Raw genomic sequence first — 18,201 nt, 5'->3', positions numbered from 1 at the left:
TTCTCCCTATCTCTGTCACTCTCTCTCTCTCAAATAAATAAATAAAATCTTAAAAAAAAAAAATAGAGCTATCTTCTTCATCCCAAATCATCATCTAAAAAAAAACCAACTACAACAACAAAAAAACCCATAAAATCCAATGGTCTACTTAAATGGATATTTTACCCATGCATTTTTTGGTAATATTATGTATTAATCATTTGGAAAGTAACAGTTCAGTGACATCTAACATCTTCCAAATTTTGACATATTTCTATATATAATATTAACTTTAAAAAAACACCAAAGGCTACATTTGTTAATATCATCAGAAATGTTATCAGAAAAGTCTTAAAAATTGGGAAGCTGACAAGCTCACAGTAGCAAATACAAGCTTTCCAACATAATGACCTTTATTTGAAAGCTTGAATTTTATCATTGGTTATAAATATTAGCATATGTTTTCCTTGAATTAACATGCTCACATTGTTCAAGAAAATATCTACCAGAAGGATGCCTGGGTGGCTCATTCGGTTAAGTATCTGCCTTTGGCTCAGGTCATAATCCCAGAGTCCTGGGATGGAGTCCTGCATCAGGCTCCTTGCTCAGTGGGGAGCCTGTTTCTCCATTTGCCTGCCGCTCCCCCTGCTTGTGCTCTCTCTCCCTCTGACAAATAAATAAAAGCAAAAAAAAAAAAAAAAAAAGAGGGGCGCCTGGGTGGCTCAGTCGTTAAGCATCTGCCTTCGGCTCAGATCATGGTCCCAGGGTCCTGGGATTGAGCCCCCCATCGGGAAGCCTGCTTCTTCCTCTCCCACTCCCCCTGCTTGTGTTCCCTCTCTCGCTGTGTCTCTCTCTGTCAAATAAATAAATAAAATCTTTAAAAAAAAAAAAGAAAAAGAAAATGTCTACCAGATAACCACGTTTGAATAATAATCAGTTGTACTCTCAAGTAAAAATGCTGTTCCACCAAAAGTAGATACAGATATCCCCTGCTTTTTGAAAGTTCATGTTTTGCCACTTTGGTTTTACTAAAGACCTCCATTAGTACCTGTTTTCACTAACCAAAAGAAATCCGAAGAGGATTTTTGCTTTTACAAAACAAGGTGAAAAGCAAAAATAACACTCAGTGCTTGCTTTGCAGCGAGCTGTAGAGGCACTACCCAGCTCCTTCCCCGGAACTACACTCAGCACCTCAGCATCAGGCTGCCGTAGCTTTGAGCATCTGTGCTTCACCTCAGTTTATTTTGCACATCCATTAGCATGATGTGTCAGAAAAGCTGAAGAGAGGTTATTTTTTGGATCTGGGAATGCTCAAAAATTTTTCTGTATAAATTAATGGTAGTTGCTTCTTCACTTTATGCCATTTCAGCTTATGAAAGGTTTCACAGGAACATTCTGTTTTTGGATGCAGCGGGAGGGGACGGAGGGCCCTGTATTCAGTTCTCAACTCAAATAATTACACCAGTACTTTTCCTCACAAAATACATTATACTCTGGTATGCAACAGAAGTGCTTTATGCATACGTCTTTAATCATCACACAGAATATTGAAAATATGTGTACTCAAGGGTAGAGATCTAATAAAATTAATGATTTTTTCCTGCTCTATCAAAAACAGTCTTACATGAAATCTTTTTTCTTATGGATTAGAAATGTAGTGATTACTATTATAGATTGGTGCAAGTGTTTTCATTTATGCTGACGTGCCAGCATTTTACCCACTGTATTAATCGTATTTTTTATCTTCTATATTTTATGATGTCTTGACAACTTTGGAGGGCCTTGCTTGCTGGGGAGACATTGCCCCCCCCCAGAGCTAGCTAATTCGTAGAGACAGTAAACAACCTGTTGGTAAGCCCACATTTCATATAAAAACCAACAAATCCAAGTCCATACCCTCAACTACCTCCTTTACCTAACTCTCACACACCAAGCCAACATTTCCCGTGCCCTAAATCACCCAGGGCCAGGTACATACAACTAAAGACCACCCCTGTAACCCATAGCCTCCAACACTGTTCAAAAAAGCAATCCTAAACTGTTTCTCCTGCCCTTTCCCATGCAAGCAAGTCCCATAAAAGGCTCTGGCATAGGCTTTCCCCGCTCTCCTTTCTGCCTCCTGACCAAGCCTGCAGCTCCTACATTTGACCCTACAAAGGAGGAAATGTACGGAAAATCATTTAATGGCATCAGCCTATGTCATCAGTTAGTCACCCTCATAAATTAAAATTCCATAAGTACAAATCAGACACCCATCTTAAAAAGACAAATGGAATGTTGTTATTAACAAAAATAGTTTTTATGGACTACCTCTCCCCCTCCCTGCCTCCCACATAAGGATCTCATATACTAAGGTCCATAAATCACACTTAGGGAACTGCTGGTTTAGGCCTTCTTGTTTTTCGTGTTTTTAACATTTCAGTCCTCTTTTTTCTTTTGTTCGGCCTCCTATTTATAGGCAGTCTTAAATCTATCCAAAAAGTAAAAAGAGAAATCATTGTCTAATATATCTTCCTCTTAGTTTTCATTTCCTTTCCTTTCTTTCCCTGTGCAGTGTCTTAACTGTTTCTTGCAGTCAGGCTTACATCCTATTCTCACCATGACACCTGCCATCAGATTTCAAAATCCATATGCTGTGGACCTAAGATAATTTTAGTATCACTTTTTTAAAATAAATTTATTTCCAATAAGTTTCCATGTTCCATATCATAGTGCTCAGATTCCTGATTCCTACCCACCTTGATTTGGGTAAAAAAAAACCTAACTCATTTTAATTCTGTTTCCCTGAGTGCCTTTTCACATCTTCATTTCTTTTCCTCCCTCCTTTATTGCCTAGGAAAATAAATATTTATTGAATAAATTGATTTTATTTCAGTGGTCTCTTGTTGATATCCTTAAAGGCTCTTTCTTCATCTTCAGTTCTTGCTTTTATAAGAGTCCTATAAGTTGGGGCACCTGGGTGGTGCAGTTGATTAAGTATCCGATTCTTGGTTTCCACTCAGGGCACTCAGGTTTTGGTCTCCTTGTGGGGTCTAGCTTTGTGTCAGGCTCTGGACTCAGCGTAGAGTCTGCTTGGGATTCTCTTGCCCTCTCCCTCTGCATATCCCCCTCCCCGCTTGCACGTCCGCATGCTCTCTCTTAAAAAAAAAAAAAAAAAAAAAAGTTCTGTAAACTAATCTGATCCATTCTCAAGTTGTGGTTTTCTTGGCTTTCAAATAGACATTTTCAGCCCACTTCTCCCATTTGAACTCTAGTGTATATTTTGATCTTCCTAGATCAATACAACAATCAGTTGTGTCATACCTTTGATTATTGATTTTTTAAAAAGATTTATGGGGCACCTAGGTGGCTCAGTCACTTAAGCAGCTGCCTTCGGCTCGGGTCATGATCCCAGGGCCCTGGGATCAAGCCCCGTGTCGGGCTCCTTGCTCAGCAGGGAGCCTGCTTCTCCCTCTCCCTCTGCCTGCCGCTCCCCCTGCTTGTACTTGCTCTCTCTCTCTCACTATCTCTCTCTGTATGTCAAATAAAGTCTTTTTAAAAAAAGATTTTATTTGTTAGAGAGAGAGCGTGCACAGTATACACAAGACCACCCTCACTTCTGACACCAGCTGTAAGTTTGGGGGTCCCCAAGACTACTGCTAGTATCAACAATATGCTATAAGGATCCATGGAACTTACTGAAAGCTATTATGTTCACAATTAACAGTTTATTACAGAAGAAAAAATACAGATTAGAATCAGTCAAGCAGAAAGGGCAGAGTCCAGGAAAGTACCAAACATGAAGCTTTTAGTAGACCTCTCTCTGTGGAATCATGGGCAAAATTACCTTGCTGGTGTGACAATACATACAGAATATTGCCAACCAGGGAAGCATCACCTGAGCCCCTTGTCCAGAGTTTATATCAGGGCTCCATAACATAGGCATGATTAACTGTACATGTAGCCAGTCTCAGTTTTCAGCCCCTTTAGAGGTAAAGCTGATACTGTTTGACCCAAAGCACGCACCCTAAATCACACTCTTGGTGTGGCTCAAAGACCTCACACTAAATTACATTGTGACTTACTAGCTGGCCAAAGGCTCCCAGGCAAACAAATACATATTCCAAGGGCTTAGAAGATTACTTCTCAGAAGCCAAAGGCAAATGTCAGATGTCTCTTTGGGCAAGGTTATATTCTTTACTATACAATACAATATGTATATCATTTAGTTAAAAGATCAAGTTTCACTTCCTCTGTGAAATGTTCCTTGACTTCTCCAGACCATGTTCAATTCCTTTTTTTCTGCATTCACATTCTACTTATGTCTGTAAATTGCAAACAGACGCATTCTCTGGTATGATCAAGCTTCTTTTCCCATCCGAACAGTTGCCCCAAAAAAAGGTTCTTTTACTTTTCCTTACTGTAGTTTGTAACAGAGGCTAGATATCCAATAGTTACCTAACTATCATTGATTCCATGCAAGGAAAATATCTTTCCTATCCATTCAGAAATCATTTAATGATAATTTCTTTTAAATATACATGCCAAGAGGCACCTGGGTGGCTCAGTCGGTTAAGCATCTGCCTTCGGCTCATGTCATGATCCAGGGTCCTGGGATCAAGCCCCGCGTCGGGCTCCCTGCTTGGCGGGGAGCCTGCTTCTCCCTCTGCCTCTGATGCTCCCCCTGCTTGTGCTCTCTCTGTCTCTCTCAAATAAATAAATAAAATCTTTAAAATAAATAAAAAAATATATATATACATGCCAAGATCACATCCCTTTATCTCAGATAACCGTGTGTTAACATATACTCAGAAGATAGTCAATAAAATATTGACATCCAAGAGCATAAGTTTTAGTTGGGAAGGCAATATTATCAAATTCAGCATTTTACATATAATATTCATATTAAAAGAGCAAGTTGTTGAAAGAGTTCTTGAAACAGATGGTCCAGACTATAATTATAATCTAATTTCAGACAAATTCAACATTAAAGGATACAAATAATATATGAAGGCTTTTCGATAAATTGAATAGTAGAATGTCCCTGCAGGTGGTTAAGGTCCTTAGAAAGATGATGTTACTCCAGTTACTAATACAGATTAGTTTTAGTGTGTTCTAGAACTGCACATAAGTGGAATTTTATAATATATACTCTTTTGCATAAAGCTTTCACTCTGAAAAATGAGATTCATCTCTTTCCATTGTGTATCAGTAGATTTTTTTCTTTTTTATTGGTAAGTAGTATCACATTATATACATACATGACACAATATTACCATTTACCTTTTGATGAGTACTTGGGCAGTTACCAGTTAAGGGCTATTATAATTAAGACACAAGTCAAGGGTAAGATGAATCCATATTTAAAATTACCCTATAGAAATGGGTGGTAGTAAGGGAAGAATAATCAGATATAGCCAAGAATTATAAGAAAAATAATAGAGTTAAAAAAAAAGAAAAGAAAAATATTAGAGTCGGTCAGTGCTGTAAACATACAGTTGAAGAATCTAGGCCTTCACATTCCCCATAGGGAATAGCAGAGTTAAGGTATGTTACTGCATTGGGAGGAAGACTTAAACCCATCCTTCCTGAAAACTGAAAAAGTAATTCAGAAAATGAAAGGAGGAAAAGTTAGAACTGATGGTCAGGAGAATTTAGTTATTGACCATCTCTGCAAGAATAAATCGATGGTAACAGCAGTCAGAATACAACAGTGATTATATTCATGTTTCAAGTATGCTTTGTTGTCTGGTTTATTTTACAACTCCTAATGGAAATAGGTTTCCGAAAGTCTTCCCTTTCAAGAGAAAATAAGTTGTGTGGAGAGTTAGGGCCTAGGCTATAAACAGTGTTTCTCTCAACATTAGGAAAGGAGTGCTTGAGAAAGTTCATTTGCCATGGATGGGTTACATGCAAGTGAGGAAGAAACAAATGGAAGTATTTTATAACACATATTTAGGCATGAGGGAATAATATTTAGGCTTTCATTTCTACCTGAACATTTTCCTTGCTTACTGGTTAGTACCCTTAATAAGCTCACTCCATTATTTCTGAATCTGCCCGTTCCAAGAACAATCCCACTTTCATCATCCTTTGTCTTCTGTTTACTTGTCCTTGTGTTTATTATACCTGCTCAACGTAGTTTATATTTACAATATGCCAAAGATATGAGTGTTCTTTTCTTATGCCAATTTTTCCTCATTTTAACTGTGTAGCAGGGTTTGTGTTTATGTCATATGAATTTTCCCTACCAAGAGGTATTTTATTTTGGCCCTTGTATAGACCACAATAGTGAGGCTGACAGTTGCACAATGGGTTGTTTGTATATACATCCAATCCATAACATTTATGTGAAAACTTACAATGTTGTTATTCTTTTCTAGAAGAAGATGGAAAAACTGAAGATGTTTTAGTGAAGTTCAAAGAATACCAAGACAGGCACTCCAGATCAGTCATATTCATCAACCACAAAAGGCTAATTAAGGAAAGAAGTAATATTTTTGGGAAAACACTTACTGTAGGCAAGAACCGTCTTATTTCAAAAACAACGCTACGTGAATATAAGCCTGATGGAAAGGTTTTAAAAAATATTTCGGAATTAGTCAGTAGAAATATAAGCCCTGTAAGAGAGAAGATTGGTGAGAGTAATGGATGGGAGAAATCATTCCTCAATACTAAAAATGAGAAAATTCATACTACAGTGAATCTCTATAAACAAACAGAAAGGAGTCTGAGTGGTAAACAAGAGCTTATTCAACATCAGAAAGTTCAAACTCCTGAGCAATCATTAGATCATAATGAATGTGAAAGATCCTTCCTTATGAAAGGAATGTTATTTACACATACCCGAGCTCACAGAGGAGAAAAACCCTTTGAATACAATAAAGATGGAATAGCCTTAATCGAAAAGTCCAATCTCAGTGCCCATTCACAAACTCTTATTGAGAAGAAACCCCATGCATACGGCAAATACGGGAAGTTCCTCTGCAGGAAGTCTGTTTTTATCGTGCATCAGAGATCTCAAACAGAAGAGAAACCCTTTCAGTGTCCTTACTGTGGGAATAGCTTTAGAAGGAAGTCATATCTCATTGAACATCAACGAATTCACACAGGTGAGAAACCTTATGTTTGCAATCAATGTGGGAAAGCTTTCCGTCAAAAGACAGCCCTCACTCTACATGAGAAAACACATATAGAGGGGAAGCCCTACATCTGTATGGATTGTGGGAAGTCCTTCCGCCAGAAGGCAACTCTCACTAGACATCACAAAACACATACAGGGGAGAAAGCCTATGAATGTACTCAGTGTGGAAGTGCTTTTAGAAAGAAGTCATACCTCATTGATCATCAGAGAACTCACACAGGGGAGAAACCATATCAATGTAATGAGTGTGGGAAGGCATTTATCCAGAAGACAACTCTCACTGTACATCAGAGAACTCACACAGGAGAAAAACCCTATATTTGCAGTGAATGTGGGAAGTCCTTCTGCCAAAAGACAACCCTCACTCTCCATCAAAGAATTCACACTGGGGAAAAACCGTATATTTGTAATGAATGTGGGAAGTCCTTCCGCCAGAAGGCAATCCTCACTGTTCATCAGAGAATACATACAGGAGAGAAATCCAATGGATGTTCTCAGTGTGGGAAAGCCTTTAGTAGGAAATCAAACCTCATTCGCCACCAGAAAACTCACACAGGAGAGAAACCGTATGAATGTAAAGAATGTGGAAAGTTCTTCAGTTGTAAGTCAAACCTCATTGTACATCAAAAAACTCACAAGGTAGAAACCTTGGGAATTCAGTAAAGGATAGGACTTTTTGGTAAAAACTTTTGAAGTCATAGTAAACCCTGTACATGATGTAGCTTGCAAATATAATAATAGTCAACAGTTTTAGGTACTATTCCACAAATTTACCTACTGTTTGTGAGCCTATATAACAAAGAATGACTAGACAAATGACAATAGTCATTGAAAATACCGCCCTAAATTTTTTATTATTAGATTCAGCAGGCATAAACTTCCTCTGTCAAGTTTCTACAAACATTTAAAATTGCTTATTTTCAATTTCAAAACATACCTTGTTGTGTCCCAGTAATAAGGAGTTGACCAACTGGCAGTGGTCTGTGGACCACACTGTGAGCGAAGGTGTTTTAAAGAAAGGAAGTGTGAACTGTATTTCTTGTTGGAAATATGAAATAAAAATTAGTTGTTACCTCCTCAAAATTTACCACAGTTCTGACTTCTAACATTATAAATTAGGTTTTGCATATTATGAACCTTTATATAAATTGGATTATACATCATGTATTCTTTTATATATGGCTTGTTTCATTCATCATTATGTCTGTAAGACTCAGTGCATGCAGCAGAAGTTCATTTATTTCTATTCTATATAGAATTCCATCATATGATTAAATTACAATTTATCCAATCTACTCTTGATGGACTTTTTCATTGTTTACAGTTTAGGGTCATAATAAATAATGCTTCTGTGAACATATTTGTTTTTTGGTGTACATATGTTCATTTCTCTTGTTTTCATACTAGGAATGGAATTGCTGGGTCCTGGAGCATATTTGTTTGGTCAGCTTTGGTAGATATTACCAAACAACTCAGAACTTTCACAGCATGAGATAATTCACTCTGAAGGAAAACAACTGTGAATATAAGCGATATGGTGATGGTTCCAACCAGAGAATTCATGCTAGAGGGAAATTCTACAAATATGAAAACTGAGAATCCAATTATAATGCATGTACAAAGACTTTTAGCCACAGCCCAAACTGTAATATAATACCAAACAAATGTAATAAATGTGAGACTGCCTCCAAAAGTCATACTCAGGAAAGGAAGGCTCCTAGTATGCTTCCTTGCGTTAGAGAGTTCTAACTGGAGAAAAATCCTATGAGTATAGTAAAGAGAACAGGGGATAATAGCTTTTACCTATGGCCTATATCTTGCTGGATGTGTAAAAATGATGAATATGGAAAAGCTTATGGTTCAAATCATACACAACACCATGGAATTCACATTGGATGGGAACTCTTTAAATGAAATGATCATAAGGGGTGCCTGGGTGGCTCAGTCAGTTGAGTGTCCAACTCTTGATTTTGGCTTAGGTCGTGGTCTCAGTGTCGTGAGATCAAGCCCCGAGTCAGGCTCCACCCACAGGAGCCTGCTTGGGATTTCTCTCTCCCTCTATCCTTCCCCACAACCCCCAACACACGTGCTCTCTCTAGAAAAAAAAATAATAATGATCATAAGAATGACTTTAGCCATAGCTCACTCCTTATACAACATCAAAAAATTTATACTAAAGAAAGGAAAATTTAAAAAGGGAATAGATGAGGCTTGGAACTCTAAGTCTGGGGAAAGCTGCTTCCAGGAAGAAGTCTAACCATACTGAGATTATAATGCTAGAGAGTCTACATGTAGGCACCTGGTTAATAGCCCCAGCTAAGCTCCCAGTCATCATCCAGTAACATCTGTCAACTAAATGAGCCATCAGGGACACCTAATCAAGTCTTCAGATAACTGTAGCCCCTACTAACATCCAACTGGAACCACCTGAAAGACCCCAAGCAAGAACTGCTCAGCTAAAGCCTTCTCAGATTCCTGACCCACAAAATGGTTACATTTTAAAAATTAAATTGGATTGATTAAAAGAAAGGGAAAATAGGGGCACCTGGGTGGCTCAGATGGTTAAGCATCTGCCTTCGGCTCAGGTCATGATCTCCAGGTCCTAGGATCGAGCCCCACATCCGGCTCTCTGCTCAGCAGGGAGTCTGCTTCTCCCTCTTCCTCTTCCTCTCCCCACTGCTCCTGCTCTCTCTCTCTCTCTCTCTGTCTCAAATGAATAAATAAAAAAATTCTAAAAAAAAAAAAAGGGAAAATAATCTCTGAGTATCTATATTATAAAATAATGGTATGAACATTTGGATTCAGAGTCAATGAGCAAAAGTGTGGCAACCACTAGGAGATTTTTGGCATGAAAAAAAAATCCTGATACACAGTTGAAGATTGGCTGTATTTTTTGTTTGCAATTACATACATAAATAACAACTCGATGAAGGGTTCATATGCTATCTTTCTCATTTTCCGGCAGTAAATTATACTTATCAACTTGGTAGCTTAGCTATGCAAATGCATTCTTCACAATTTTGCAAAAATGAAAATAGCCCCAAAAGACCTACTGTGGATAATGCAGGGAAACAAGTCTATCTTTGAAAGATCCTGTGCAGGGGCGCCTGGGTGGCTCAGTCGTTGGGCATCTGCCTTCTGCTCAGGTCATGATCCCAGGGTCCTGGGATCGAGCCCCGCATCGGGGTCCCTGCTCTGCTGGAAGCCCGCTTCTCCCTCTCCCACTCCCCCTGCTCGTGTTCCCTCTCTCGCTGCCTCTGTCAAAAAATAAATAAATAAAACTTAAAAAAAAAAAAGAAAGATCCTGTGCAGAGTCATTTCCCTGATGTTCCATGAACTAAGATGCAGAGAGAAATCAAGATATGGAGATAAGGGGGCACCTGGGTGGCTCAGTTATTTAGGCATCTGCCTTTGGTCGGGTTATTTTCCCGGAGTCCTGGGATTGAGCCCTGCGTTGGGCTCCTTGCTCAGCGGGGAGCCTGCTTCTGCCTCTCCCTCTCCCTCTCCCTCTCCCTCTGCCTGCTGCTCCCCCCTGCTTGTGCTCTCTCTCAAATAAATAAAGTCTTTCTAAAAAAAAAAAGATATGGAGATAAGTACAGCCACGTCCCTGTAGAAGGTACTTTCAATGCTTTGAAGAAAGTCTAAATGAATTTTTGCTTTCTAACAGCTATTCACATATAAGCTGCTTCTTAGAAAAAGCAGGTCCAATATTTTATGTTTTGGTGTGAAACAGCATTGGGCTATGTTCCATACTCCTATATTAAGATTTCTTTTGAAGAAGTTGGGCATGTTCTTTTTCATTAATTTTTATGTATATTTTATGAATGGATAAATATATGAAATGAGGACTTTTCAACTAACCTATTGGTGAATGAAGTTTGGGCAGCTCTTAGGAGTGAATATGATTTTGGATTACTCCTAAATATATATAACAGAATAGGAACTAATTCACAAATTCATATTTTATACACCTAACTGCAAGGTCATGAGACAAAAGACGGTTAACCTGTGCAAAGATTCCATCAGTCCAAAGGACTGACAAGACTCCACAGAGCATATCCATGTAATGCTTTCATTTAAAAGCAAAAGGGGGGTGCCTGGGTGACTGAGTTAAGCATCTGACTCATGATCTCAGCTCAGGTCTTGATCTCAGGGATGTGAGTTCAAGCCCCACATTGTGGAGCCTACTTAAAAAAATAAATAATAAAAAAATAATAAATAAAACCAAAGGATGTGGCTCACTAAGAGAAAGAAAAGGTAGGTAAGTAATTAGGGAGTCAGAATTATTCACACGCAACCTCCCCAGTGTCCTTATTCACATGCAGACTGCACTTTTTCTCCAGGTTGAACCACTAAGATCTGTGTGAATCTTTACTTTGGGAGAGCTCAAGGCAGAAGTTCCCTGCAAGGGCTTTTATGCCCGTCTGTTCACTCATTACATAATCAAGCTAGGCTATCTAATCATTTACTTGATAAACAAATTGGCTCTGGGGTCTACAGGGGAGCTTTAGACTTTAAATAGCGCCTCACATATCTCTGCCCTTATCTCAATCAAGGGTCAATGCCAGACATCCAAGCATCATGAACATAATGTTAGAGCTTTTCTAACTACTGTTAACCTTTCTCCTATCCTTCTCCAAAGGAAACTATGGCCACTTACCAAGGTAGCTGCATTGGGGAAAAAGAAATAATCATACTTTTTAGGAATTACTGAACACTGGGTTGAATTGACTCAAGTTTCTGGAAACCCAAAATGTCACTGTGGTCCATCAGTTACAGTCGGGGCTAATGGAGGTCAGGTGACCAATGGAATTTTAGCTCAAGGCTGTCTCACAGTGAGCCCATTGGTCTCTCAGCCCATCTTGTGGTTATTTCCCCAGTTCCAAATGCGTAATTGGAATAGACATACTTGGCAACTAACAGAACCCCATATTAGTTCTCTGACCTGTGGGGTGAGGGTTATTATGGTAGGGAAGGCCAACTGGAAGCCTTTGTAGGTATAACTGCCTCTACCCACAAAAATAGTAATTAAAAAAAATAATAATACCACAATCCTGTAGGTCTTGCAGATATTTGTGGCACTGGACTTGAAAGATGAGTGGTGATTCCAACATACTTCATTCAAGTCATTTACTTGGCTTACGCAGAAAACAGATGGACCTTAAATGACAATAGATTATCATAAATTTAATCAGGTGGTAATCCTAATTGCATTCCAGATGTGGTTTTGTTGCTTGAGCAAATTAACACATCCTCTGGTATGTGGTATACAGTTATTGACCTGGAAAAATTATTTTCTAGATATCTTTTAGTAAAGACCACCAGAAGTACTGTGTTTTCAGGCCAGCAATATACCTTCACTGTTCTACCTCAGTAGCTGTGTTAATCTGGGTTCTCCAGAGAAACAGAACAACTTAGGGGTTTATATATAACACACATATACATATCTGTGTGTGTGTGTGTGTATTTGTGCAAACGCCTAAGTGGTACCCCCCCACACACACAGATATGTATATGTGTGTATATACACATACATGCGTGTAAATTTTGTATATACACACATATGTATGCGTGTAACATATATTTATACAAATACACACACACACACATATATATTCTTTAAAGATTTTATTTACTTATTTGACAGAGAGAGACACAGTGAGAGAGGGAACACAAGCAGGGGGAGTGGGAGAGGGAGAAGCAGGCCTCCCGCAGAGCAGGGAGCCCAATGCGGGGCTCGATCCAGGACCCCGGGATCACGACCTGAGCCGAAGGCAGACGCCCAACGTCTGAGCCACCCAGGCGCCCCTACACACACACATATATAAACAGAAGGCAGAGAAAGAGAAAAAGAGATTTAATTTAAAGAATTGGATCAAGTTGGGGCACCTGGGTGGCTCAGTCGGTTAAGCGCCCAGGGTCCTCGGACCAAGCCCCACATTGGGCTCCCTGCTCAGCGGGGAGCCTGCTTCTCTTTCTCCCTCTGTCCCTCTCCCTGCTCATTCTCTCTCTCTCAAATAAATAAATAAAATCTTTTTTTTTAAGATTTTATATGACAGAGAGAGACACAGTAAGGAGGGAACACAAGCAGGGGGAGTGGGAGAGGGAGAAGCAGGCTTCCCGCGGAGCAGGGAGCCCGATGTGGGGCTCGCCCCAAATAAATAAAATCTTAAAAAAAAAAAAAAAGAAAAGAATTGGAAAGAGAAGAATTGGATCATGCAATTGTGGAAGCTGGTAAGTCAAAAATCTGCAGGGTAGTCATGCAGGCTGGAAAACCAGGTAAGAGCTGATGCTGCAGTTCAAGCCTAAAGCAGTCTGCTGACAGAATTTCCTCTTCTTCAAGAGAAGTCAGTTTTTTTTTTTTCTATCAAAGCCTTCAACTGGGGTGCCTGGGTGGCTCAGTCGTTAAGCATCTGCCTTCGGCTCAGGTCATGATCCCAGGGTCCTGGGATCAAGCCCCGCATCGGGCTCCCTGCTCCGAGGGAAGCCTGCTTCTCCCTCTCCCACTCCCCATGCTTGTGTTCCCTCTCTCGCTGTGTCTCTCTCTGTCAAATAAATAAATAAAATCTTTAAAAAAAATTTTTTTAAGCCTTCAACTGATTGGATGAGGCCCACACACATTATGGAGGGCTATCTGCTTTACTCAGTCTACTGATTGAAATGTTAATCTTATCTAAAAATTACCTTCAAAGAAACATCTAAAATAATGTTTGAACAAATATGTAAGTACTGTGGCCTAGCCAAATTGACACATAAAATGAACCATCACAAGGGTATATCAACTCTCCAGCTCTAGGTCATAATTTAATCCACCCACACCTCGATCACATTTCCCTTGCACAAGTCATCATGCTAGGCCATTACATTAATAAAGACTCTAGACATACTAGCAGAGAGTGGGAAATAACTTTGGCAAAAATTCAGGGGCCTTCCACCTCAGTTGAATTTCTATGGATTCAATGTGGTGCCTATTGAGATATCCTTCTTAAAGTGAAGAATCCCGGGGTGCCTGGGTGGCTCAGATGGTTAGGCATCTGCCTTCAGCTCAGGTCATGATCCCAGGGTCTTGGGATCAAGTCCCACATCAGGCTCCTGGCTCAGCAGGCAGCCTGCTTCTCCCTCTCCCTCTGCCTCTCCCCCTGCTCATGCTCTCTCTGTGTGTCTCAAATGAATAAATAAATGAATGCCTCAAATGAATGAATAAATAAATGAATAAACAACATCTTAAAAAAAAATAAAGTGAAGAATTCCCTCCCAGAACAAAAATAGAGCCACGACACATAGTGGACTTTTTGGATTTTAGACACAACGTTAAAAAAAAAAAAAGTAATTTGGATATGCCATTATGGCCCCTTTACTTAATGAACTGAAAAACTGCTAGTTTGAGTGGGGCCCAGAATGAGAGAAAGCTCTTCAACAGGTCCAGGCTGTTTATACTATCTCAAATGAGAGTGGTATATTAGAGATTTGGCTCAAGCAGGCCCTGAAGGCAAATTTGCATGAAGAAGTGGACTACAGAGGCACCTGGGTGGCTCAGTCAATTGAGCGTATGACTCTTGATTTTAGCTCAGGTCATGATCTCAGGGTGCTATGAGATTGAGCCCCTGTGTCAGGCTCTGCACAGGGCCTGGAACCTGCTTAAGATTTTTTCTCTCTCTCTTCCTCTCCCTTTGCCCCTCCCCACCATGCCCTCTCTCAAGAAAAAAAAAATTAAGTGGACTAAATAAATGCACATGATCCCTCCACCCCTACTCCTAAGATACTACAACTCCCAGCCCACCCTATGGTCTCATGGGGAGTGCCCTACAACCAGCTGGCTGAGGAAGAGAAAAATGTGAACACAGTTTACAGATGGTTCTGTATGACATGCAAGTATCACCCAAATAAGGACAGTTGCAGCACTACAGCCCCCTTCTGGGAACTTCTTGAAGGACAATGATGAAATTTTCCCAATGGGAAGAAATGTGAGGAGGGCATCTGGTTGTTTATTTTGCCTGGAAGGAGAAATGGCCAGAAGCAAGTCTATATTCATAGGCTGTGGTCAATAGTTTGGTTGGATGGTCAGGGACTTAGAAGGAACATGGCTGGAAAATACGTGATAAAAAGTCTGGGGAAGTGGTAGGTGGACAGACTTCTCTGAGTGGGAAATGATGTGACAATATTTGTGTCCCATGTGAATGCTTATCTCAGCAGAGGAGGATCTTAATACATGTAAAGGATGACCAATTCTGAGGATATCAGTCAACCTCTTCTCAGCCACTTGTGTCATTACCCAGAGGGCTCATAAAACAAAGTGGCCATGGTCCCAATGATGGAGGTTATGCATAGGGTCAGCAACGTGGACTTCCACTCACCAAAAATGTCCTGGTTATAGCTACTGCTGAGGGCCCAGTCTGCAGAGACCAACACTGTGTCACCAAAATGGCCTCATTCCCTGGATGATATGGCTTTTCTTTCCCTGCATTCGGTGCTTCCACCACACCACTATCTGTGGACTTAGAGAGCACCTTATGCATCATTGTGGTATTTCAAATAATATTTGCTTCTGATCAAAGGGGTCATTTCATAGCAAATGAATTGTGGCAATCAGCCCATACTCATGGTACTCACATGGTCTTCCCATGTTTTCCATCATTGTGAAGAAGAATTCTTTTTCCTGAAAAAGCTGTCTTGATAGAATGTTAGAATGGCCTTTTGAAGCCTCAATTTCAGTGTCAATTGAGATAGCAATATGTTGTGGGACTGGGGAAGTGTCTTTGAGGATGCTGTATATGCTTTAAATCAACATCCAATATATGGTGCAAATGGGTCCCGGAATCAAGGAGTGCAAATGGAAGTGGTTCCACTCATTATTACCCATCGTGATCCACTAGCAAAATTTTTGCTTTCCATCCCTGCAACCTTAGGCTCTGCTGGATTAGAAGCCTTAGCTGCAAGGAGAGGAATGCTTCCACCAGAAAACAATAATTTTTCCATTAAACTGAAAGTTGAAGCTGTCACCTGGGGTTGAGGCCGCTTTGGGCTCCTTATGCTTCTGAATCAACAGGCAAAGAAGGAGGTTACTGTACTCAATGAGTGATTGGTCCTGATTACCAAGAGGAATTTGGGCTGCTAATATATAATGAATGTAAAGAATCTTATGTCTGAAATATAGGAGCTCCCTTAGCATATCTCAATACTACCATGTCCTGTGATTAATGTTAATGGAAAACTACAACTGGATTCAGGCAGGACTACTAATGGCTGAGACACTTCAGGAATATTTGGTTTATCCTGACAGGAAAGAATCAAAATCCTGAGGTACTTGCTGAGGGCAAAGTAGATATGGAATGTGTAGTGGAAGAAGATAGTTATAAATACTAGCTGTGACCATATGACCAATTGTAAAAATGAGAACAGTAATAGCATGCATAATTCTTCATTTTGTTATGTTTGTATACATATTAACCAAATATTTTTTGTTTCCTTCCCTCTCTTATCCCCTTACTGTCAAACATAAGATTTATTAATAATAGTTAGCTTTATATCACAGTTACAGGAAATAAGAGTGACCCTCACCCAAGGACTTCTGCGTCCTCTCTTGGGGAAAGGGTTAATGTGTTTTCAGTTGTACACAAGATAGCGTTTCATGTTAGTTGGAAGTATGACTTATTGTCTTCATTTGAAGAGTGTGATTAAAGGAAATGTGCGTGGGTGCCAAGCTGATAAGCAGTGGACAGTTAAGGTCATTTTTATGTGTCAACTTGGCTAGACTACAGTTATTCAAACACTAATCTAGGTGTTGCTGTGAAGGTATTTTGTAGATGTGACTAAAGTCCACAATCAGTTGGCTTTAAGAGAGATCACCCTAGATAATCTAGGAGGGCCTGATTTAATCAGTTGAAAGACATTAAGAGTAGAGCTGAGGAATTCTTGAAAAAGAAAAAATTCTGCCCGTGGATAGCAGTTTCATCTCATGTCCAAGAATTCTAGCTTGCCCTTCCTGATTTTAGACTTGCCTAGACAGCCCCCACAATCACATAAGCAGACTCACTGCAATAAATCTTTATATATACTGTTTCTGTTTTCTGGTTAAATACTGACTGATATAACAATCTTCCAACCTTTCTTCTTCCAGGCCCCTGACTAGGCCATTTACCCTAGGAGTGTGATTATTCTTCTCTTCGGCCTCTCCTCCTTCTACATGAAGTGGAAGACCAAATGCAATACCTGAAATTTCACCCATTGAGAAAAATGTCTCTTTAAGAGCTACCAGTGTGAAGCTTCTGTGTAATGCTGCTGCTTTCCATTTCAGTTTACATTCACATATAGAGCCAACAGACTGTAAGCCAAGTTCAGCCTTTTTCTTTCTTCCTCAGCTGGTTATATGGGACTCCCATATGTCCATATGAGTGATCTGAGAGACACACTGGTGGAAATGATGGGTGACATGCTCAGTAGATTGTGTGCCCTTAGTACTTCTTGTGCACTATTCTGAATGTACCATTTCCATTTTTTTCAAAGGTTGCACTGGGCTCATCCAACTTTATCACTTTGTGGTTCTGACAGGACATACCACACAATGGGCAATTCAGGGTGCATGGTGACTTGGTTTCACATGGTCAAGCATTCTGTCTTCACAGAGCCCAGTAGCACACCAGGAGCTTATTTTCAAAAACTATGTAATTATCTGCTGTGGATGACATGTCCTTGCTCATTCTGCTCTGACTAGGGCTTGCCATGAACTCCATGTCACATCATTTTCAATCAGTCATATCTCCAACAGTATACAGTATTTCAGATCATATAGCTCAAGTGGAAGCACTATTTGCACCTCAGCTGGGACGTGCTGCTTTACTGTGGTAGGCTCCACTCAAAGCTGGCTGCATTCTTTGTCATTCTGTATATGGGTATTCTAAAATGTTGAATGTGTTGCTTTCATAGCACAAAGAAGTTTGTCCGGAAGTGCACTTTCTTCTCAATAGTAGAGGATACAAACAGAGTAATTTCTCTTTTACTTTACTAAGTGGCAGGTCTCCGAATCTTTGTAGGTTTTTCTCTCATGCCTTGGGGAACATGTGTCTTAACAAGGCTTCCAATGTGCATGACATCCTTTCCCC

General features: G+C 39.9%; 1 protein-coding gene across 10 annotated transcripts in view; it reads left to right on the top strand.

The window, feature by feature from the left end:
* Positions 1-8,462, top strand: part of ZNF382 (zinc finger protein 382) — a 70,155-nt gene extending 61,693 nt beyond the window's left edge. For 9 of the 10 annotated variants that reach the window (XM_078063286.1, XM_036068048.2, XM_036068043.2 and 6 more), the window contains exon 5: positions 6,342-8,462. In XM_078063286.1, coding sequence (XP_077919412.1) covers positions 6,342-7,765 — 1,424 coding nt within the window. In that variant the 3' untranslated portion in view covers positions 7,766-8,462. The remainder of the gene's footprint in view (positions 1-6,341) is intronic. The other variant, XM_036068046.2, reaches the window with a different exon arrangement.
* The last annotated feature ends 9,739 nt before the right edge of the window (positions 8,463-18,201 follow it).

This window comes from Halichoerus grypus, chromosome 15, assembly GCF_964656455.1.
Source record: "Halichoerus grypus chromosome 15, mHalGry1.hap1.1, whole genome shotgun sequence".
NCBI classification, from domain to species: Eukaryota; Metazoa; Chordata; class Mammalia; order Carnivora; family Phocidae; genus Halichoerus; species Halichoerus grypus.
Note: the sequence above shows the minus strand (reverse complement) of the source record. Positions and strands in the feature narration are given on the sequence as shown.